The sequence below is a fragment of the Ostrinia nubilalis genome, chromosome 18 (assembly GCF_963855985.1).
Source record: "Ostrinia nubilalis chromosome 18, ilOstNubi1.1, whole genome shotgun sequence".
In the NCBI taxonomy this organism is placed as follows: Eukaryota; Metazoa; Arthropoda; class Insecta; order Lepidoptera; family Crambidae; genus Ostrinia; species Ostrinia nubilalis.
In genome coordinates, this window is record NC_087105.1 from 4,154,038 (window position 1) to 4,178,321 (window position 24,284).

At 50.6% G+C, this 24,284-nt stretch overlaps 1 protein-coding gene across 1 annotated transcript in view; it reads right to left on the bottom strand.

Moving 5' to 3' along the window:
* Positions 1-24,284, bottom strand: part of LOC135080854 (myosin-I heavy chain) — a 110,585-nt gene that overhangs the window by 12,283 nt on the left and 74,018 nt on the right. The window contains 18 exon segments of the mRNA XM_063975581.1: positions 5,365-5,541; positions 5,978-6,116; positions 7,758-7,993; positions 12,129-12,389; positions 12,895-13,023; positions 13,685-13,839; positions 14,495-14,672; positions 15,509-15,663; positions 16,027-16,230; positions 17,547-17,940; positions 18,387-18,627; positions 19,237-19,469; positions 19,778-19,919; positions 20,291-20,497; positions 20,575-20,708; positions 20,788-21,048; positions 21,125-21,250; positions 23,253-23,495. Of these exon segments, the coding sequence (XP_063831651.1) occupies positions 5,365-5,541; positions 5,978-6,116; positions 7,758-7,993; positions 12,129-12,389; positions 12,895-13,023; positions 13,685-13,839; positions 14,495-14,672; positions 15,509-15,663; positions 16,027-16,230; positions 17,547-17,940; positions 18,387-18,627; positions 19,237-19,469; positions 19,778-19,919; positions 20,291-20,497; positions 20,575-20,708; positions 20,788-21,048; positions 21,125-21,250; positions 23,253-23,495 (3,615 nt within the window).

The following is a 24,284-nucleotide window of genomic DNA, read 5'->3' on the forward strand; positions in this document are numbered from 1 at the left end:
GCCCTAGCGATGCGTTGAGGTAAGAACTGGTCGGGATGCGAGTAGTAGGCGCGCGTGTGCGGCGGCGGCGGGCTCGGTGGAGGTTCTCCAAGAGACACCTGTGCCTGCAGCCCTGCTAGTTGTAATACCACCTTCTCTGATAATGGGAGCTCGTCTAGTTGCAGAAAGACACCCCTTCCGGCCAGAATGATTCCTCTCCCCGGCCAGAATAACCCCTATGCCGGCCAGAATGTCCCCTCTCCCTCCTCCCGGCCAGAATAACTCCGTCCCTCCCCCAGGCTAAAATGAATCCTTTTCCCTCGCAACAACACTCACCCACTGGTGCGCCGGGCGCGCCCTAGCGATGCGTTGAGGTAAGAACTGGTCGGGATGCGAGTAGTAGGCGCGCGTGTGCGGCGGCGGCGGGCTCGGTGGAGGTTCTCCAAGAGACACCTGCGCTTGCAGCCCTGCTAGTTGCAGCGCCACTTTTTCTGATACTGGAAACTCGTCTAGCTGGAGAGAGACACCCCTTCCATCCACAATGACCCCTCACCCCGGCCAAAATGTCCCGTTTCTCTCCTTCGGGCCAGAATGAACCTCTCCCTTCTCCGCGCCAGAATGTACCCACTCCCTACCCCGGACTAGAATAACCCCCTCTCCCTTTTAATAATACCATTCACACTCAGCGTGGGACATCCACCCACAAGGTGGACCGACGACCTGATAAAGGTAGCAGGAAGGCGCTGGATGCAGGCCGCTACCAACCGTGCGATGTGGAAGCCATTAGGGGAGGCCTATGTTCAGCAGTGGACGTCCTGTAGCTGAAATGATGATGATGATGATGATTCACACTCACCCACTGGTGTGCCGGGCGCGCCCTTGCAATGCGTTGAGGTAAGAACTGGTCGGGATGCGAGTAGTAGGCGCGCGTGTGCGGCGACGGCGGGCTCGGTGGAGGTTCTCCAAGAGACACCTGCGCCTGCAGCCCTGCTAGTTGCAGCGCCACTTTTTCTGATACTGGGAACTTGTCCAGCTGTAGAGAGACACCCCTCCCGGCCAGAATAACCCCCTTTCCTAGACGTCAAAACTCACCCATTGATGTGCGGGCCGGGCCCTAGCGATGGGTTGAGGTAAGAACTGGTCGGGATGCGAGTAGTAGGCGGCGGCGGGCTCGGTGGAGGTTCTCCAAGAGACACCTGTGCCTGCAGCCCTGCCAGTTGTAATGCCACCTTCTCGTATACTGGGAACTCATCCAGCTGCAGAGAGACACCCCTTCCATCCACAATGACCCCTCACCCCGGCCAAAATGTCCCGTTTCTCTCCTCCGGGCCAGAATGAACCTCTTCTTCTACGCGCCAGAATGTACCCACTCCCTCCCCCAGACTAGAATAACCCCCTCTCCCTTTTAATAATACCATTCTCACTCAGCGTAGGACGTCCGCCCACAAGGTGGACCGACGACCTGATAAAGGTAGCAGGAAGGCGCTGGATGCAGGCCGCTACCAACCGTGCGATGTGGAAGTCATTGGGGGAGCAGTGGACGTCCTGTGGCTGAAATGATGATGATTCACACTCACCCACTGGTGCGCCGGGCGCGCCCTAGCGATGCGTAGAGGTAAGAACTGGTCGGGATGCGAGTAGTAGGCGCGCGTGTGCGGCGATGGCGGGCTCGGCGGCGGCTCCCCTAGAGACACCTGCGCTTGCAGCCCTGCCAGTTGTAATGCCACCTTCTTGGATAAGACCTCGTCCAGCTGCAGAGAGACACCCGTCCTGGCCAGAATGTCCCCTCTCCCTCCTCCCGGGCATAACCGGGAATAACTCCGACCCTCTCCCGGCCTAGAATGACACCCCCCCCCCCCCCCTCCGTATCAAAACTCACCCACTGGTGCGCCGGGCGCGCCCTAGCGATGCGTAGAGGTAAGAACTGGTCGGGATGCGAGTAGTAGGCGCGCGTGTGCGGCGACGGCTCCCCTAGCGACACCTGCGCTTGCAACCCTGCTAGTTGCAGCGCCACCTTCTCGGATACTGGGAACTCGTCTAGCTGCAGAAAGACACCCCTCCCGGCCAGAATAACCCCCTTTCCTAGACGTCAAAACTCACCCACTGATGTGCGGGCCGGGCCCTAGCGATGCGTTGAGGTAAGAACTGGTCGGGATGCGAGTAGTAGGCGCGCGTGTGCGGCGACGGCTCTCCTATCGACACCTGCGCTTGCAGCCCTACTAGTTGCAGCGCCACCTTCTCGGATACTGGGAACTTGTCCAGCTGTAGAGAGACACCCCTCCCGGCCAGAATAACCCCCTTTCCTAGACGTCAAAACTCACCCATTGATGTGTGGGCCGGGCCCTAGCGATGCGTTGAGGTAAACTGGTCGGGATGCGAGTAGTAGGCGCGCGTGTGCGGCGGCGGCGGGCTCGGTGGAGGCTCTCCAAGAGACACCTGTGCCTGCAGCCCTGCTAGTTGCAGCGCCACCTTTTCGGATACTGAGACCTCGTCCAGCTGTAGAGAGACACCCCTTCCGGCCAGAATAACCCCCTCCTAGACATCAAAACTCACCCACTGGTGCGCCGGGCGCGCCCTGGCGATGCGTTGAGGTAAGAACTGGTCGGGATGCGAGTAGTAGCGGCGGGCGGCGGGCTCGGTGGAGGTTTTCCAAGAGACACCTGCGCTTGCAGCCCTACTAGTTGCAGCGCCACCTTCTCGGATACTGGGAACTCGTCTAGTTGCAGAGAGACACCCCTCCCGGCCAGAATGAACCTCTCCCTTCTTCGCGCCAGAATATCCCCTCTCTAGAATGAACCTCTCCCTTCTCCATGCCAGAATGAACTCCTACACTCACCCACTGGTGCGCCGGGCGCGCTCTAGCGATGCGCTGAGGTAAGAACTGGTCGGGATGTGAGTAGTAGGCGCGCGTGTGCGAGACACCTGCGCTTGCAGCCCTGCTAGTTGCAGCGCCACCTTCTCGGATACTGGGAACTCGTCTGGTTGCAGAGAGACACCCCTTCCAGCCACAATGACCCCTCACCCCGGCCAAAATGACCCTCCCCCTCCCCCAGGCCAGAATGACCCCCTCCCCCTCGCAACAACTCACCCATTGATGTGCGGGCTGGGCCCCAGAATAACCCCCTCTTTCCTAGACGTCAAAACTCACCCACTGGTGCGCCGGGCGCGCCCTAGCGATGCGTTGAGGTAAGAACTGGTCAGGATGCGAGTAGTAGGCGCGCGTGTGGCTCTCCTAGCGACACCTGTGCCTGCAGCCCTGCTAGTTGCAGCGCCTCCTTCTCTGATACTGGGAACTCGTCTAGTTGCAGAGAGACACCCCTCCTAGCCAGAATGACCCCTGTCCCTCCTCCCGGTCAGAATAACTCCGTCCCTCCCCTAGGCTAAAATGAACCCTTCTCCCTCGCAACAACACTCACCCACTGGTGCGCCGGGCGCGCCCTAGCGATGCGTTGAGGTAAGAACTGGTCGGGATGCAAGTAGTAGGCGCGCGTGTGGCTCTCCTAGCGACACCTGTGCCTGCAGCCCTGCTAGTTGCAGCGCCACCTTCTTGGATACTGGGAACTCATCCAGCTGTAGAGAGACACCCCTCCCGGCCAGAATGAACCTCCCCCTTCTCCGCGCCAGAATATCCCCTCTCTAGAATGAACATCTCCTTTCTCCATGCCAGAATGAACTCCTTCTAAACTCACCCATTGATGTGCGGGCCGGGCCCGAGCAATGCGTTGAGGAAGAACTGGTCGGGATGCGAGTAGTAGGCGCGCGTGTGCGGCGGCCGCGGGCTCGGCGGCGGCTCCCCTAGAGACACCTGCGCTTGCAGCCCTACTAGTTGCAGCGCCACCTTCTCGGATACTGGGAACTTGTCCAGCTGTAGAGAGACACCCCTCCCGGCCAGAATAACCCCCTTTCCTAGACGTCAAAACTCACCCATTGATGTGCGGGCCGGGCCCTAGCGATGCGCTGAGGTAAGAACTGGTCGGGATGCGAGTAGTAGGCGCGCGTGTGCGGGGACGGCTCTCCTAGCGACACCTGCGCTTGCAGCCCTACTAGTTGCAGCGCCACCTTCTCGGATACTGGGAACTTGTCCAGCTGTAGAGAGACACCCCTTCCGGCCAGAATAACCCCCTCCTAGACATCAAAACTCACCCACTGGTGCGCCGGGCGCGCCCTAGCGATGCGTTGAGGTAAGAACTGGGATGCGAGTAGTAGGCGCGCGTGTGCGGGGACGGCTCCCCTAGCGACACCTGCGCTTGCAGCCCTGCTAGTTGCAGCGCCACTTTTTCTGATACTGGAAACTCGTCCACCTGTAGAGACACCCCTCCCGGTCAGAATAACCCCCTCCTAGACATCAAAACTCACCCACTGATGTGCCGGGCGTGCCCTAGCGATGCGTTGAGGTAAGAACTGGTAGGGATGCGAGTAGTAGGCTCGCGTGTGCGGCGGCGGCTCCCCTAGCGACACCTGCGCTTGCAGCCCTGCTAGTTGCAGCGCCACCTTCTCGGATACTGGGAACTTGTCCAGCTGTAGAGACACACCCCTCCCGGCCAGAATAACCCCCTTTTCTAGACGTCAAAACTCACCCATTGATGGGCGGGCCGGGCCCTAGCGATGCGTTGAGGTAAGAACTGGTAGGGATGCGAGTAGTAGGCACGCGTGTGCGGCGGCGGCGGGCTCGGCGGCGGTTCTCCAAGAGACACCTGCGCTTGCAACCCTGCTAGTTGCAGCGCCACTTTTTCTGATACTGGGAGCTCGTCTAGTTGCAGAAAGACACACCTTCCGGCCAGAATGATTCCTCTCCCCGGCCAGAATGACCCCTATGCCGGTCAGAATGTCCCCTCTCCCTCCTCCCGTCCAGAATATCTCCGTCCCTCCCCCAGGCTAAAATGAACCCTTTTCCCTCGCAATAACACTTACCCACTGGTGCGCCGGGCGCGCCCTAGCGATGCGTTGAGGTAAGAACTGGTCGGGATGCGAGTAGTAGGCGCGCGTGTGCGGCGGCGGCGGCTCTCCTAGCTACACCTGCGCTTGCAGCCCTGCTAGTTTCTCTGATACTGGGAACTCGTTCAGCTGCAGAGAGACACCCCTCCTAGCTAGAATAACTCCGGCCTTCCCCCGGCCTAGAATGACCCCTCCCCCTCGTATCAAAACTCACCCACTGGTGCGCCGGGCGCGCCCGAGCAATGCGTTGAGGTAAGAACTGGTCGGGATGCGAGTAGTAGGCGCGAGTGTGCGGCGGCGGCGGGCTCGGCGGCGGCTCCCCTAGCGACACCTGCGCTTGCAGCCCTGCTAGTTGCAGCGCCACCTTCTCTGATACTGGGAACTCGTCTAGTTGCAGAGGGACACCCCTCCTAGCCAGAATGACCCCCTTTCCTAGACGTCAAAACTCACCCATTGATGTGCGGGGCGGGCCCTAGCGATGCGTTGAGGTAAGAACTGGTCGGGATGCGAGTAGTAGGCGCGCGTGTGCGGCGGCGGCGGGCTCGGTGGAGGTTCTCCAAGCGACACCTGCGCTTGCAGCCCTGCTAGTTGCAGCGCCACTTTTTCTGATACTGGGAACTCGTCCAGCTGAAAAGATAAATACTTTTTAACTAACGTTTTTGAAATTGGAACACGTTTTCTAGTAAAAACAAGAGACTACATCAATTGAGATACACATACTTCAATTAATATTGGCACACGGAGCTGAGTGCGCGTGCTAGTAAGAATGCAGCTTTGCATTGATTTTATCGCGGCGGTGATCGTTCGAGCAACACACACAGTCACTGTATCTGTACAACAAGTATATGCACACACGCCGCGCGCTATGATGCATTGAAGTATGTGTAGTAAGTGATGATTTGTTGAAAGTGTATCGAATAAACATGAACAGCAAGGGCTCCATACTTTTTTATCGCGGCTACTTCCTACGCTAAGTTGTCGATATTGTGTAGATTAATTATAGCCCCTGGGTGGTCAACAAAAGCTCCCATTAGCTATGAATGTCAGAAAGTGTACTACATACCTTGACGACGCTGTGAACGGCCTGTGCATAGAGCAGGGCGACTTCGACCGGGTCGTGCGGAAGTTCCCGTCCGCCGCGGAACAGCCGCCGTTTGAACACGAACCGGTTGTCGGCTGACCCGCCGCCCGGACCTTGTTGCCTGTAATATATCAATGAACAGTTTTAAAGCCTTAGATCCACATATACCATAATCAACTAAATCAGAGAGTAAAATAATTTATTACGGACCACATTAAACTGGAAATTATAAATAAATACAAAAGTGGAAACGGCTCATTCAGACGTTCTTTTAACAAGAAATTGATTTTGTGCCCCAGCCAAGACTAGAGATAAATTAAATTTATTTATTTCCTTCGAACCTTAAGACATGAAAATGGATTTTACAAATTAGTTACAAAGAATATAAACGTGCAATAATGGAATGATTGACTGCATCTACTCGGCTGAGAGTCGAGCCGCAAGTGTTGCAACAAGTGCTGCAACTCGACTGACGAAACATGTATTGCGTTTAATTGGTTTAATCAAACAAATCAGTGTAAAAAAGATGTTAAAACAAATGAATCCATAATGTCTGCACTACACATCGATATCGCGTGTTAAAACAAAGGAAGATCGAACGTCTCACAGTACTTAATAATATCTGTGGTCCCACTCACATTTCGCCAGTCACAGCGCTGCGGCGCCAGCCCTAGCTTGTCGGCGAGGCGCGCCGCCGCCGCCGCGGCTGTGTCGGCGGGGTGGATGTCGATGGCTTTGGTTGGCCAGCCGGCTAAAAATCTGTCACGCTAAGGCAAAGTGCCTCAAAACAAATGAAGATCAAAACTCCCACTCACATTTCCCAAGCAGCGATGACGTCATACAAGTACTGCGTGGTCCTGACGTGCTCCTTCTTGCCGCCTCTCTGCTGGTACACGGCCCATCCAGCTCTTGACTGTGGCGCCAGCCCTAGCTTGTCGGCGACGGCGAGGCGAGCCGTCACCGTGTCGGCGGGATGCACGTCGATGGCTTTGGTTGGCCAGCCGGCTAAAAATCTGTCATGCTAAGGCAACGTGCATCAAAACAAATGAAGATCAAGTCCCACTCACATTTCCCAAGCAGCGATGACGTCATACAAGTACTGCGTGGCTCTAACGTGCTCCTCCTTGCCGCCTCTCTGCTGGTACACGGCCCAGCCTGTCATGCCTACGGCAATGAGTATCAAAACAAATGAAGATCAAGTCCCACTCACATTTCCCAAGCAGCGATGACGTCATACAAGTACTGCGTGGCTCTAACGTGCTCCTCCTTGCCGCCTCTCTGCTGGTACACGGCCCAGCCTGTCATGCCTACGGCAATGAGTATCAAAACAAATGAAGATCAAGTCCCACTCACATTTCCCAAGCAGCGATGACGTCATACAAGTACTGCGTGGCTCTAACGTGCTCCTCCTTGCCGCCTCTCTGCTGGTACACGGCCCAGCCGGCTAAATCTTATACCTACGGCAATGTACCTCAAAACAAACGAAGATCAAAACTACCACTCACATTTCCCAAGCGGCGATGACGTCATACAGGTACTGCGTGGCTCTAACGTGCTCCTCCTTGCCGCCTCTCTGCTGGTACACGGCCCATCCAGCTCGCGACTGCGGTGCTAGTCCTAGCTTGTCGGCGAGGCGCGCCGCCGCCGCCGCGGCTGTATCGGCGGGGTGAACGTCGATGGCTTTGGTTGGCCAGCCGGCTAAAAATCTGTCATGCTAAAGCAACGTGCATCAAAACAAATGAAGATCAAAACTTCCACTTACATTTCCCAAGCCGCGATGACGTCATACAGGTACTGCGTGGCCCTGACGTGCTCTTCCTTGCCGCCTCTCTGCTGGTACACGGCCCATCCAGCTCTTGACTGTGGTGCCAGTCCTAGCTTGTCGGCGAGGCGAGCCGCCGCCGCCGCCGCTGTATCGGCGGGGTGAACGTCGATGGCTTTGGTGCGCCCGTCGAGGAAGAAGAACCGGCAGACTATGGTGCCGAGGCGGCGCATCGCCTGGAAGAGAAGATGGATTACGATAAATAATGTATTTTGATTGGAAATAAACATATCAGTGATTATAAAGCAAAGGAAACTTAGTTCATTCATCAATTACAAGAGCTTTTTGAAAGAAATAAAAATACTATATTTTACGCACTATACTCTTATAATTGATTTTCCTACAAGTTTGTTAGAGATGTAGTTTGATATCTCCCTGGAGGGAGATTTCCGAAGTGAATGTGCTGAAATCATGAATATAGGTTACTCACAGGGATATGGGTGACATGGACAGAGAGATGTGATACTCACAGCAATTTCCACGGTGCTAGGCGGCAACTGCTTTGGGGCCGCTCCTCTATCAAGGCACCACTGGGCACAGTGGGTTGCCCTAGCCGGATGTTGGGCGGGCGACATAGGCAACGAGGGCGGGGGATATGGGCAACGTGAGCAGGTGTGATACTCACAGCAATTTCCACAGTGCTAGGCGGTAACTGCCTCGGCGCAGCTCCTCTACAGTTATCCAGACACCACTGGGCACAATGCGCCGCCCTAGCGGGATGTTGGGCGGGCGACATGGGCGACGAGGCCAGAGTGATGCGATACTCACAGCAATTTCCACAGTACTAGGCGGCAACTGCCTTGGCGCCGCTCCTCTACAGTTATCCAGACACCACTGGGCACAGTGCGCCGCCCTAGCGGGATGTTGGGCGGGCGACATGGGTGACGACGTGGGCTAGTGGCGCGCTAGCCCACAGCTGGGCTGCCACACTATTGCGTGAAAACATGATGTAGAATTTGCGATACTCACAGCAATTTCCACGGTACTAGGCGCTAACTGCCTAGGGGCGGCTCCTCTACAGTTATCCAGACACCATTGGGCACAATGGGCCGCTCTAGCGGGATGCTGGGCGGGGTCATAAGTGACGACGGCGGGGGAATGCGATACTCACAGCAATTTCTACAGTACTAGGCAGCTCCTCTACAGTTATCAAGGCACCACTGGGCACAGTGAGCCGCCCTAGCGGGATGTTGGGCGGGCGACATAGCGGACGAGAGCAGGTGTGATACTCACAGCAATTTCCACGGTGCTAGGCGGTAACTGCCTAGGCGCCGCTCCTCTACAGTTATCCAGACACCACTGGGCACAGTGCGCCGCCCTAGTCGGATGCTGGGCGGGGGACATAGGTAACAAAGGCGGGCGACATAGGCGACGAGGGCGGGGGAATGCGATACTCACAGCAATTTCCACAGTTCTAGGCGGTAGCTGCCTTGGGGCCGCTCCTCTACAGTTATCCAGACACCACTGGGCACAATGCGCCGCCCTAGCTGGATGTTGGGCGGGGGAATGCGATACTCACAGCAATTTCCACGGTGCTAGGCGGTAGCTGCCTTGGCGCAGCTCCTCTACAGTTATCCAGACACCACTGGGCACAGTGCGCCGCCCTAGCGGGATGTTGGGCGGGCGACATGGGCGACGAGGGCGGTGGGAGGCGGGCGTGGGTCCGCAGCCAGGCGGAGTAGTTGTAGAATTTGCAGTACTTACGGCGATTTCCACAGTACTAGGCGGTAGCTGCCTAGGGGCCGCTCCTCTACAGTTATCTAAACACCACTGGGCACAGTGCGCCGCCCTAGCCGGATGCTGGGCGGGCGACATGGGTGACGACGTGGCTAGTGGCGCGCTAGCCCACGGCTGAGCTACCACGCTACTGCGTGATAGCATGATGTTGAATTTGCGATACTCACAGCAATTTCCACGGTGCTAGGCGGCAACTGCCTAGGGGCCGCTCCTCTACAGTTATCAAGGCACCACTGGGCACAGTGCGCCGCCCTAGCGGGATGTTGGGCGGGCGACATGGGCGACGAGGGCGGGGGCAGGCGGGCGTGGGTCCGCAGCCAGGCGGAGTATCAGATATCATGATGTTGAATTTGCGGTACTTACGGCGATTTCCACGGTGCTAGGCGGTAACTGTCTAGGGGCCGCTCCTCTACAGTTATCCAGGCACCACTGGGCACAATGAGCCGCCCTAGCGGGATGCTGGGCGGGCGACATGGGCGACGAGGGCGGGGGCAGGCGAGCGTGGGTCCGCAGCCAGGCTGAGTAGTGGCGCGCTAGCCCACGGCTGGGCTGCCACGCTACTGCATGATATCATGATGTAGAATTTGCGGTACTTACAGCAATTTCCACAGTGCTAGGCGGCAACTGCCTAGGGGCCGCTCCTCTACAGTTATCCAGACACCACTGGGCACATTGGCCGCCCTAGCGGGATATTGGGCGGGCGTCATGACTGACAAGAGGAGGTGTGATACTCACAGCAATTTCCACAGTGCTAGGCGGCAACTGCCTCGGCGCGGCTCCTCTACAGTTATCCAGACACCACTGAGCACAATGCGCCGCCCTAGCGGGATGTTGGGCGGGCGACATGGGCGACGAGGGCGGGGGCAGGCGGGCGTGGGTCCGCAGCCAGGCGGAGTAGTTGTAGAATTTGCAGTACTTACGGCGATTTCCACGGTGCTAGGCGGCAACTGCCTAGGAGCAGCTCCTCTACAGTTATCCAGACACCACTGGGCACAGTGCGCCGCCCTAGCGGGATGTTGGGCGGGGGACATAGGTAACAAAGGCGGGCGACATAGGCGACGAGGGCGGGGGAATGTGATACTCACAGCAATTTCCACAGTTCTAGGCGGTAGCTGCCTAGGGGCCGCTCCTCTACAGTTATCAAGGCACCACTGGGCACAATGGGCCGCCCTAGCGGGATGTTGGGCGGGCGACGAGGGCGGGGGGTGTGATACTCACAGCAATTTCCACGGTGCTAGGCGGTAGCTGCCTAGGAGCAGCTCCTCTACAGTTATCCAGACACCACTGGGCACAATGCGCCGCCCTAGTGGGATGTTGGGCGGGCGACATGGGCGACGAGAGCAGGTATGATACTCACAGCAATTTCCACGGTGCTAGGCGGCAACTGCCTAGGGGCCGCTCCTCTACAGTTATCCAAACACCACTGGGCACAATGCACCGCCCTAGCCGGATGCTGGGCGGGCGACATGGGCGACGAGAGCAGGTGTGATACTTACAGCAATTTCCACAGTACTAGGCGGTAGCTGCCTAGGCGCCGCTCCTCTACAGTTATCTAAACACCACTGGGCACAATGCGCCGCCCTAGCCGGATGTTGGGCGGGCGACATAGGCGACGAGGGCGGGGGAAGGCGGGCGTGGGTCCGCAGCCAGGCGGAGTAGTGGCGCGCTAGCCCACGGCTGGGCTGCCAAGCTATTGCGTGATAGCATGTTGAATTTGCGGTACTTACAGCAATTTCCACAGTACTAGGCGGTAGCTGCCTTGGGGCCGCTCCTCTACAGTTATCAAGGCACCACTGGGCACAGTGCGCCGCCCTAGCGGGATGTTGGGCGGGCGACATAGGTGACGAGGGCGGGGGCAGGCGGGCGTGGGTCCGCAGCCACGCGTAGTAGTGGCTAGCCCACGGCTGGGCTGCCACGCTACTGCGTGATATCATAATGTAGAATTTGCGGTACTTACAGCAATTTCCACGGTGCTAAGCGGTAACTGCCTTGGGGCCGCTCCTCTACAGTTATCAAGGCACCACTGGGCACAGTGAGCCGCCCTAGCCGGATGTTGGGCGGGCGTCATGACTGACAAGAGCAGGTGTGATACTCACAGCAATTTCCACGGTGCTAGGCGGTAGCTGCCTAGGGGCGGCTCCTCTACAGTTATCAAGGCACCACTGGGCACAGTGCGCCGCCCTAGCCGGATGTTGGGCGGGCGACATGGGTGACGACGTGGCTAGTGGCGCGCTAGCCCACGGCTGAGCTACCACGCTACTGCGTGATATCATGATGTAGAATTTGCGATACTCACAGCAATTTCCACGGTACTAGGCGGTAACTGCCTAGGCGCCGCTCCTCTACAGTTATCCAGACACCATTGGGCACAATGCGCCGCCCTAGCGGGATGTTGGGCGGGCGACATGACTGACAAGAGCAGGTGTGATACTCACAGTAATTTCCACAGTACTAGGCGGTAACTGCCTAGGCGCCGCTCCTCTACAGTTATCTAAACACCATTGGGCTCAGTGCGCCGCCCTGGCCGGATGCTGGGCGGGCGACATGGGCGACGTGAGCAGGTGTGATACTCACAGCAATTTCCACAGTGCTAGGCGGCAACTGCCTTGGGGCCGCTCCTCTACAGTTATCCAGACACCACTGGGCACAGTGCGCCGCCCTAGCGGGATGTTGGGCGGGCGACATGGGCGACGAGGGCGGGGGCAGGCGGGCGTGGGTCCGCAGCCAGGCGGAGTAGTGGCGCGCTAGCCCACGGCTGGGCTGCCACGCCACGGCGCATAAGCAGAGGACCAGCCATATGCGTTCCGCCCAGTCTTCTACTGGACATTCTGTGATCTGTTGACAAAATAATTTTAAGAACATTTAAACATAAGCACAGGAAAGCCATTAAAGTGCTAAATGTAATCATCATTCCTTTTATCTAGAGCAGTGGTTCCCAAAGTTGTCTGGACTCATCTAATACAAGTTCCCAAACTCGGGACCCACCTATAGGAAATTCGCCCGCTGCCCAGCGGTTGTATCGGTAGGGTGGTGTGTCGTTCTACAGGCAGGGCCCATTCAATGTTCGCTCGCGACCCATAGTTTGAGAAACCCTGATCTAGAGATAGTAACACAGCAGAAGATGAGAAATCTCTCTGAATAGCTGTTACCTGTTCCAATTAAGATTGCCAACTTTCAAAACTGCACGTGATAATATTGTCAGACAGTAGCTTCTAAAACTCAAGTCTTTGATATTAAAAAAAGAAGAAATAGCCTATCACTTGGGTGTTTCTTAGCGTTTTTACACGTTGCATACATAAACATAAAAGTTATTCTACAAGTAATTTATAAATGAACTTGCCTGTCGAACGCATTGTACTAATATCTCGTCCCGTAACTCTTCGCGCTCCAGCCCCTTGGCTATGACCGACTGGATCACTTGCGTCTCCTTGTCTGCAGTCAGCTCGCCTCTCATGTACCGGCATAGATCCTAAAACAACCACAATATCATGTTTAAACTGAACAGTTCAGTGATCAACACATTGTCACAAGCAAAAATTCATTCAATCCTACCGCCCATTTTATGTTCATGTCAAACTGAATCATGGCGTGTAATTTCCCCATTTTGTGTCATTTTAACACAACCACAAGCGGTGGTATTGTAATGTTCGAATTGCGTAGTAATTAATGACAAGGCGAGTTTTAGAATCGCGCTGACCGCGAGCTGATCATCAGCGTTGACAGATTATGGCTGGTTTTAGAATCGCGCTGACCGCTCGCTGATCGTCGGCGCTGACAGATCAATATGTATGTAACAGTATGTAATGAGGGTTTTCGCGATTGAAAAATCCGCCAGATGGCAATACGTAGACGCGAGGTCCAAATGCAGCATGATTGGTTATTTTTGACATGACATTTTTTTCAAAGTCAAAGTATTTATTTGCAAAGAATAGGTAAATTGACAGATATGTCAAAATCCACACACAAAGAACTCTCATTGAACTAAACGTTCCTGAGTGACGCTGATCGCTCGGCGCCGACGATTCATACATTTCGGCTGTCAGCGCCAACGGTTAGCGTGCGTCACCGCGATTCTAAAACCAGCCTTAATTTGTATGGTAATGTACTCGTAAAATATTTGATTGCCTTACCCGGAATATGTTAACAGCCGCAGTGACACTGTCAGGGTCATGCAGCTGTATATGCGACGTGGGGATGCTGCTGCCTTTATAGTACGTGATCATCTCCTCTTTGGTCAGAACCTCCATGGACTTGCTCTTGCGTGTTAGAGTCGCCATAATAGTCCCTGTTGAAAAAGTAATATATGGTATTATGAACCTTATTTATAAAGCATTAATGGACATTTTGATGATGTAATCTTTCACAACAGTATGGTTGTTAAAGTGAAACATGCGTTCAGCACAGATCGCTCCGTTAACCTTCTACAAAATGTTAGAGATGATAATTGACCATCGGCACTGGAATAGGAAAGTGATTTTTAAAAGACATGCCAATTTATACTCTATACGAATGGTAAAGGGTTAATAATATTCATTAAACCACCAGTTATTAAAGTACAAATTGAAGAAATTAGATAGATCGTTTGTTACTCCCACAGAACGTGTGATAGAACAGCACCGGTATTTAAGTAACTCGTCTATTTTGAGTTAAATTGCCTAATATTTATCATGGCAAACTGTACTTTATATGAAGAACTAGCTGTGCCCGCGACTTCGTACGCGTGAAGAAAACCCGTTTTCGCAACATTTTTCATTGTTGCTCTGCTCCTATTGATCGTAGCGTGATGTTGTATAGCCTATAGCCTTCCTCGATAAATGGGCTAACATCTAACACTGAAAGATTTTTAAATCGGACCAGTAGTTCCAGAGATTAGCGCGTTTAAGTAAACAAACAAATTCTTCAGCTTTATAATATTAGTATAGATATAAGATTTGCATTACCTTCAGGTGAGCGAGGATGGTCGTTGAAGTACATCTTAGCGAATTCCGAGAGGTCGTTGGGTACGTCTGCAGATGGCGTGATGGGCGGGACCGCGCTGGTGGGAGGCGACGCGGCCGCTTCCATTTGGTTGAGGCGTCGTTCCACGCGCTCTTTGCGTCGGGCGTGGCGTTCTGTGCTCTGTGGCAAGGGAATAAGGATTACAATTATTAAATATGGCCTTTATTATTATTTTTTTCTTCTTTCTTTTTTAAATAAATAAATAAATATCATTGGACATTTTACACTGCGCTTCTAGTCCCAAACTAAGCAAAGCTTGTACTATGGGTACTAGACAACGGATATAAACATACTTAAATACTCTTTTTTTTTTTTGTAAATACATACATATTATACATAGAAAACATTCAGTCCAATACAAACAAATATGTTCATGCACACAAATGTTTGTACTGTGCGGGAATCGAACCCGCAACCTCCGGAATAGTAGTCCGTTTCGAACCACTACACCAAACGGCCGACGTTTTGTTGTATAGCGTTGCAAAAGGCACCCACTGAAAATCAGTGTCTTGGCAGTCACACTGTCAAGATATTACTGAGTGGGTGACCTTTTTTGGCAACTTAGTTTTTTTTTTGTGTATGTCTTAGTTGCCTGAATCTGTTGTTGCCAAAATAAAGTTATTTTCTTTCTTTCTTTCTTAATGAGGGCTATCGTTTTTATACTTAACAGTTGGCATCCCTGGCGATTGACAGGACCTTACTCTACAGTGGCGCCATCTTGATGAGTGCAAATGCGATAGTCCTACTACCACTTTAGCGCTCACCAGTTGGTGCCACTGTCTTCGCTACTAGCAAGTGACAGGACCTTACTCTACAGTGACGCTAACTGGTGAGCGCTAAAACGATAGCCCTCATTAGGCGAGAACGATTTCAGAAGGGTCAGCATGGTAGCATGGTTCAGCACTGGGACTGAAGTCGGTAGTAAGCAACTACAGCTATTATTAGTTAGAACTTACGGTTGAATCTCCGTTGAGCATCGGCGGCGGGCTGATGCAGGTATCCATGGGGATCGGCGGCGGCGGCGGCGTAGGTGACTTCATTTGGGCTGGCATTGGCACGTGGTTTATCACTGGGATTGGTGCCGGTGGTAATGGCGCTTCTAACTCTGGTTCTGGCTCTTTGTCTGGCAACCTGGAAGAATTGTTACTGTCAGTAGTCTTGAAGGCTCATTATGTATTTGTTAAATAATGCAAATATTAACTTTAAGCCTATAACGGGCATGACAAGTCCAAATTGTTCATTGTTTTTGGACCTTAAACAACAAGCGAATAGAGTTCAAAATATGGTGGGAACTATATTCGCACTGCCGTATAAGGGCTAACTACCATTCAGACTGTTTCATGTTACATTCAATTATGAATTCAGGCAAGTTAATCGGCTACGCAAGTTAAAAAAACATCCTTATTTTTGGACCTTAACACTTGTGTTGCCTTGGCAATAAAGTTCAAAATAAAGTAATTATCATCACATGTACCATCGTTATAAAGACAAGAAACTTACCCATTATTTTCCGGCGGCATTTGAGGCGGCGGCGGCGGCGGCATCGCAACACTAACCGGTTCTTTGACCGGTTCAGGCGCGCGCGGTATGACCGACTCATATATCGGCTCCTTTCCGTTGATGACCGACAACTTGCCGTTTGGTATAACGCCGTTCGTCAACTCTGGAGGTGTAGTATCTATAAACGAAGAATGATTTTGCATTTGTTTTAAAAATACTAGGTGCTTCAACCAACAAAAAAGGTTGACCAAATTCTTTTATGCTGGATTTCTATATTCAACTAGCTGACCCGGCGAACTTTGTTCCGCCTTAATGGCAATAAATAAGCAGACTTTTTTTTATTTCGAACGGGATAAAAAGTATCCTATGTCCTTCTCCTGGCTCTAAACTACCTCCCAGACAATTTTCAGCTAAATCGGTTCAGCCGTTCTTGAGTTATAAGTGGAGTAACTAACACGACTTTCTTTTATATATATAGATCTTAATCCAAATTTGAGGGATTTGGATTGTCAACTGTCAAATTTTAAAATGTTTTTGGCCAACATATCTGCGGTTTTTGATGCTTTTACATTTTTATATTGTTTATAAGACTATTTAAACAATATTAAAGTGTAAATGCGTCGAACATTTTGGAAATATAATCTAAAACTGAATTCAATTTGACAGTTGTAATCCGGATTTGGACAAGGATTGAATATAGGAATCGGGCGTTAGACAGCAGTGGTCAGAAGGACTTTTGTTCAACAATAGCTATTTATATTCATCCTGATAAGGGCTCCGAAGAAGTTAACTCCGTAATAACTTGAAAAAATTGAATTGAGAAGAAGCGACTCTATTCGCTAAGAAATTTTAATAACCGCTTTTAAAATGATGCAGTAGAATACGAATGAGGCTCTCCCTCGTCAGACATCCGATAGCTGGTTGTATGTAATACCACAGAATAATAATAAGTACTACGTACAGAAGTTTTTCTTCGCGAAGGTATTTAAAAAAATGTATGCTCAATGTCATTAACAATATGGTGTAATTTAGCCTGTCTCAAGAGTCAAGCACCATTTTGTTGACAAACGTCAGTGATCGGCACTGCGCCGAATCTATAGGGCTGACTTCGGTAAAATAATGTGAGTGACGTGAGGTGCCAAACTGCTGAAAATGGCGGAGGAAATACATGATTTAGCATGAATTATCATGAATAATATTAACTATTATTTACCTCTCAGTGTCTTGAGGCAACTTAAAAAAGTACATTCCGTGTTTTTATTATTATTTAGGCAGTTAAATACTGCACAGTATTTAGTACACCATTTTCTTTATTTTCTTCCATCATACACAAGAATACGCGTGCGTGAGTCAATGTTCGCTCGTATGTGAGGCCTTGTGGAATAGTATCCTGTAGGTGGGCCATCGTGCGTGTTTTGTTTTCGATGTAAACTCGCGGAGATGAACAGGCCTGGTAATACGATTCCACTACTAGCGATTTGTCCATTTTCGTACCTTTAGCAGCCGGCGGCGGTGGCGGCGGTCCGGCGGGCTCGGGCAGCGAGCAGGCCGGCGGCGGCGGGAACACCGGCGACTCCTCCTCCCCGCCGTCGGACATCGGCGGCGGCGGCGGCGGCAGAATCAGCGACGACGACATCGCGTCGCCGTTCGACATCGGCGACATTCCGTTTGTTATCGATGACGACATCCCATTGATGGAAGTGGACATGCCGTTCGTGACTGATGACGTCATTGAAGGTGGTAGAGAGGGCGTGATGATGTTTTGGAGGGGGAGAGAGGAGGGCGGCGGCGGGGGGATCGCGTCGGAAGGTGCGCCGTCCGGCTTGCGTTGAGCTTCGGTGTGCGATTTGCTAAGCTCGTCCATTTCGGCAGCCAGGACATGCTCCAACTAGAAAGGAAATCGTAAGATATTCGGAATGCGTAATTTAGTAATTGAATGGCATGTTGCAAGTAAGGCTATTCAGGTTTTTTATTGGCGGTCAAGCTGCACTCACAGGAGTTGCAGCGGTGGGAACGTGAGGTGGGATTAGTCCCATAAGTTAGGCTATTCGATTTTCAGAATGGAATAGACTTATTATTCAGTTCTTTGGTTCAAGGGTTGGTAGATTCAAAAATACGACACCTCTTACTATTAGAGATAACCCCGCAGAGACAAAATTGCACTGTCTGAGACATTCTTAATTTTTACATGAGTACCTACGTACTCGTAACTCCGTTGATTAATCCTTCAAGCTCCGCGAATCTAGACACAATAGATAATCAATTGTTATGACATTAATTAATGCCGTCTGGGACTCAATCGGTTAATCAATCTATTTCAATTTTAAATCTTACCTCCTGATGCAAATCGTCCGCCAGCTTATCCATAGAGTCCCCGATCTCCGCGATGCTAGGCTGATGGTGGTCCGGCTGGCCGTCCGGCGCTCCTCTTTGCGCCGGTACATCAGCCAGGAAGTCAAACAGGTTGTCCAGGTTGAGGGAATCCGTTCTGGGACCAGAGCCCACAGCGAGACCGCGAAGTTGTTCAGCCATGTTCTCGAGCTCGGCTCGCTCGGCGCACGCTTTTTCCGCTAGGCTGGAAGTTATTGTTACTTGGAAGTTATAAGTCTTATTATGGTCTTATACAATTACCCTAACTTAGAGTGTGATTCAGTTACTCGCTAAAAGTAGATTGTCAGTAAAGCCAAAAGCATTGTTTACGGCGCCACGGCGTCCAAATTGAATGGACATTTCCTAGTAATATTAAACACGTTTAACAACAAGATACTTCTTAGAGCTCTAAACTCATCTTAAATATGTAACTGTATGTTTATTTGTAAGGCCCAGAACACACGGTGAAACGCAATTGCAACGAAACTGCGACCAGTTTGAAATGGTCGCGTCATGTGTGGTCTCTCAACGGAATCTATGGCAAAAATTTAAGTAGATGCAACTCAAAAGTAACTAGAAGTTGCAGTTTCGTTGCAATTGCGTTTCACCGTGTGTTCTAGGCCTAAAGGATTGCTAGATTGGGTAAGTCGATTAAGAATGATATTATTTTATATAGGAAAAAACGTTCAGTAGGTACCTACTATATGGATGTAGTCAATCCACACTTTTTCTCTCTTCACCTGCACTCTGCTTCACCTATCAACTTACACATCTTCAAAGTTAAAGTAATTTCTACATCTGCGTATCATCTTACCTGTTCCTCTCCTCCCTCAGCTTGATTTCCTGGTTGACCCTCTTCATCTCGCGGAGGGCGGCGGCGACCTCTCTCGCAAAAGCGCCTCGCAGGTGCCTCTGTAGTGTCATGGCGGCTCTGCGTAGACGCAAAAAGGCCGCGCGCTCCTTCCAACCGCGCCAGGCCGCTTGTAGGACGATCACTGCGCTGCGCCATTGGATGTATTGACGCCTCTTCACTGAGCCCTTGTACCACTGAATAAAGAAATAAACAACTGTGTAGAAATCTGTTCTGGTTTAGAGATTTTTGGTTGAATATCCGACTCGAAGGACCAAAAATAGAGTTCTAATTGGGATATTTTTTTAATGTACAGAAATCACTTCGATTTAGATGAATGGTGAAAGTAAAGTTTAGGGAAGAATAAGAACTAAGGAAACCCTTATTTAAAGTAAAGACGACAACACGACTCATCGTGCTAAGTTGATTCAAATCATAAAATATTATTATACCGCACAAGGTAATGCCGTTTTTAATGTGCTGTCGAAAAATTATTCACATTTACCTTCTGTATAAGCATAGCTGAAGACTGTAAAAGACCCGTCCTCTTGGCCTCAAGAGGCGAGTGCACAGAGCTTCGCATGAATATCTTCGTGTGGCCGATCTGCCAATCGTCTTTGGGTGCATTCACCACTGCCATTATTGTTCTGGAAGAGAAATAACATATTGCATGGTTATCTATGTACTTTCAAAATAAATAAGCTACAATTGTCTAGTAATTCTAGAAGTGTTTAATACTCGAATGATATATGAGATTGTTTTTCAAATTGTGTCCGATCCTTCTGGTAAGCAAAATCAATGGAGCAGAGTGACAAGCAAAATATAATTTTCTGGAATGCACGATTTGAAGGAGTGTACTCAGTATGTCTTAATTCTTTCAGTTTCATCTCATAGAAAAGGTTGCTAAATTCAAATTCTCTGACCTAATAATTTGATATGATTCTGCAGCTTTCTCCTCTGAGGATTTGCAGCGTTTGACTATAAAAAACCCAGATTATTAAGACCTGGGTGTACTCACGTTACATCTGGGTTCCTAGGCCTAGGGTGCGGCAGCAGACAGCGGTAACGTGCTTGGAAGTGTGGTGCGGGCAAATGGACGGGGTATCCATCGCGACGTATTCGTACGATTTCGTTCATGCCGAGGTACTTGAGCTGTTCCAACACTAGTTGGTCGTTGTATTTGCCCGCCTCTTTGTTCTCGTTCGGTTTTATGCAGCGGACATACCTAGAATATAGGCGGTTATAATAAGTAAGGGATCTTAAGGGGTTTTAAAAAAGTAAATAATATTAAAAGAGGCTTACCAAACGTCTGTAGCTTGTAACATATCTACAAGCGATTGTAACTGACATCTGAACGTGTCTACAACTGTAGGCCGGCCTTTGGATGTGCCGCGCTGCGTGGTGCCAGTGGAATTGGGGCTTGACAATGACATGTCCTATAACAAATAAAGAATTTTTAATTTTAGTAAAAATCCGGCTCGAAGGACCATTTTAACTGATAAATGATTTACTTACATGTCCTGGCGGTGCAAGATCTTGTACATAATCAGCTAATTCCCTCACGAAAGGATTAGCTGATCTACTCAGATGATCGATAAAGGCGTCCTGCTGAGTATCCCGGTTTTTATCTACGAATCCTTGTACGCTGTAAGTGACGGTTCCCGCGTAGTGTTGTACCCCGAATTCTTCTTCCCACTTGCGACGGGACCCTTTGACAAAACTTTGGTGTTCCCCAAATTCCCCTTGGATGTTCGTTAGGTACGCGCCATCTGAACCCTAATAATATGAGAATAGAGATTATAATAACCAGATAAATGAAAAATAAAGAAACCACAATAGGTATAATAGATACCTTTGGCATATGGCACTGTTCGCTCAATAATTTCAGCAGACTTCTCGGTGGCTTCTCTAGAAGTTCCAAGCAGGCCGCGTTGTCAGTGAATTGGATTTGATTGTACACTATCCCTTCTTGGCGGTACTGGAATAAAAACACACATATGACATAGACATAAAGTAATTGCTGGATCAAGAAACAAATTTCAACATTCAACCACTCGAGCAGAGCAAATAGAAAATGAGCAGTTCCACCCTCTTGCTGTAGCAATGTATATTGCATATTATGTCGTTACCCACGGTGACGTCACGATGCTGGTTTTCACGTTGCCTCATGTCGAGTAAAGCTCACGGAGTCACGGACCATTGCACCAGCCTATTGAAAAATGACCCTAGATACACCAATGATGGGCGTGGCGGTTCTCACAGAGAAGTGCTATCCTTGCGCAATCCCGATGCCCGATGCTGGTTTTCAGTGTGCCCTATGCAGAGTGAGAATTACGGGCTATAATAGGTACCTTTTATCCAATTGGTGTTGATGATATATCGAGCTGTCACTATTGGTGGTAGAAATAATTTGTTGCGTCATTTCTCTCTGAATCAGGAAACTAAGGCGCCGCGCTATATGTAGATAGATTGTAGAATACTCACAATCTCCTGCTCCAACGCAAATACGTGGTTATTGAAGAACATGTGCAGCTTCTCGTTGGCGTAGTTGATGCACAGCTGCTCCAGCGAGTTGGCGGCGAAGTTCTCGAAGCCGAAGATGTCGAGCACGCCCAGCGCGCGCGGCGCCGAGCAGAGTGCTTAGTGCGAGTTTACACGAAACGATATCGCTAGCAACTACTTCAGAATACAGAGCAACTACGTAAAAAAATGACAAAATGTTTGAAAGATTGTTACAGCGTCTATTCTTTCAAGAACTAAAATTTTTATAGATTTTTTTGACGCACTCGCAAGCCAAAACGTTCATGCAAACTCGCTCTAAGACTCGTTGACGTAGCGGACCAGCCACGCGAAAGTGCGGGAGTATAGCGCGCGCTATGGTGTGGCGTTTCTCGCAGTGAATAGTGAACTGAGCAGGGCTATCCTGGCGTAATCGCGAAGCCCATTGCAATGTGACTCCACTCAGCATGTAACATTGTGACGAAATATCATAGTGACCAAAACCACGACCCTTGTTACCAGTGTGCCCTCATGCCGAGTGAAAGTCATGGAGTATAAATACATAGGTACCCTCTATCCAATTGGTGGAGTGGTGTTGATGGTATATCGAGCTGTCAGTATTGGTGGTCGACAGTAACTTGTTGCGTCATTTCTCTCTACATGAGGAAACTAAAGATGCCATGTTTTAGACAAATATAACTCACAATCTCCTGCTCCAGCGCGAACACGTAGTTATTGAAGAACATGTGCAGCTTCTCGTTGGCGTAGTTGATGCACAGCTGCTCCAGCGAGTTGGCGGCGAAGTTCTCGAAGCCGAAGATGTCGAGCACGCCCAGCGCGCGCGGCGCCGAGCGGCCGGGCGCCGAGCAGCTGTTCACGTGGCGGACCAGCCACGCGAATGTTCGCGAGTAGGGCGTGCATGCGCGTATATTATAGTGGAGGGCCGGCGGGCTGTGCCCACCTCAGAATGGTCTAGTGTCCTCCCCCAGGATATGACAGTTGATAGTACTCAATCATGAGCTATGATGCCAATCGCAGCCTCCCCTCGTATCATGACCTGTCAGGGTCAGGCCCTTCCTGAAAAATTAGCCTAGATACGCCAATGACGGCGTGGCGTTTCTCGCAGTATAATGAACTGAATAGTGCTATCCTGGCGTAATCGCGAAGCCCATTGCAATGTGACTCCACTCAGCATATAACATGGTGACGAATGTTGCTATCCCTCTCACGCAAAACGAGTTGCCAGCGCGAGCGACGGTGATACATAGACCCGAAACAACGTAAAGAGCGTTTCGGAGTAGCTTCGTTGGTTTCCAGAGTGCCCCATGACGAGTGAGAGTCACGTACCTTCTATCCAATTGGTGGAGTGGTGTTGATGGTACATCGAGCTGTCAGTATTGGTGGTCGACAGTAACTTGTTGCGTCATTTCTCTCTACACCAGGAAACTAAAGATGCCATGTTTTAGACAAATATAACTCACAATCTCCTGCTCCAACGCAAACACGTAGTTATTGAAGAACATGTGCAGCTTCTCGTTGGCGTAGTTGATGCACAGCTGCTCCAGCGAGTTGGCGGCGAAGTTCTCGAAGCCGAAGATGTCGAGCACGCCCAGCGCGCGCGGCGCCGAGCGGCCGGGCGCCGAGCAGCTGTTCACGTGGCGGACCAGCCACGCGAATGTTCGCGAGTAGAGCGCGCGCGCCATGGCGTGGCGGTTCTCGCGGGCCTGTGGAATTGAGATTGGGACCGGTTAGATTTGTGTTGTCTTTATTGCAGATTGTAACGCTGTAACCACAATCAGATTCTGCACAACTTCCAATCAACTAACGATAACGCGTCACTTTAGCTATCTTTAGCCCACGGACATCAATAATGGATGTAGAAGCGAAGAATTTTAACGTTGCTTTTCTACTTATCACCCTAATAAATGACAAACTAAACTTCTACTAGTCATCTTATGGTAGATCCATGCAGGGCCGGATTAAGCTTCTCGGGGCCCCTAGGCACAGCTCGTTTCGGGCCCCCCCTTTTTCATACCACAACAACGCAATTTGGAAATGTTTACTGTCTACATTACGAAATAGAATGAAGGTACCATCATCATCAACAACAGGCTTCAGTCATCACATTGCAAAGGTATACGCCCCTAGTCCTTCAGTGAAAAGACTTTCGCCACAATCTACAGGGCGAAGTATCGGAGTCATTTAAAAATGAAACAAAGAATAGGAAAATCTTGCATATTTTTATAAAACTAACATAAACATTAAAAAATTAAAATGTACATTATAGTCATGTAAACCAAAGCAGTAATGCCAACTAGGCCAGTAGAGTAAGACATGAAAATCAATCAAATCGGAAATAATTGTTACAAAAGGTTTTATTGTTTTAACTAGCTTTTGCCCGCGACTTCACCCGCGTGAAATTTCCTTTGTCACAGATCGTCATAAATTATAGCATATGTTATTCTGGGTTTAAAATAATAATACTTTAAAGTTTCATAAAAATCCGTTTAGTA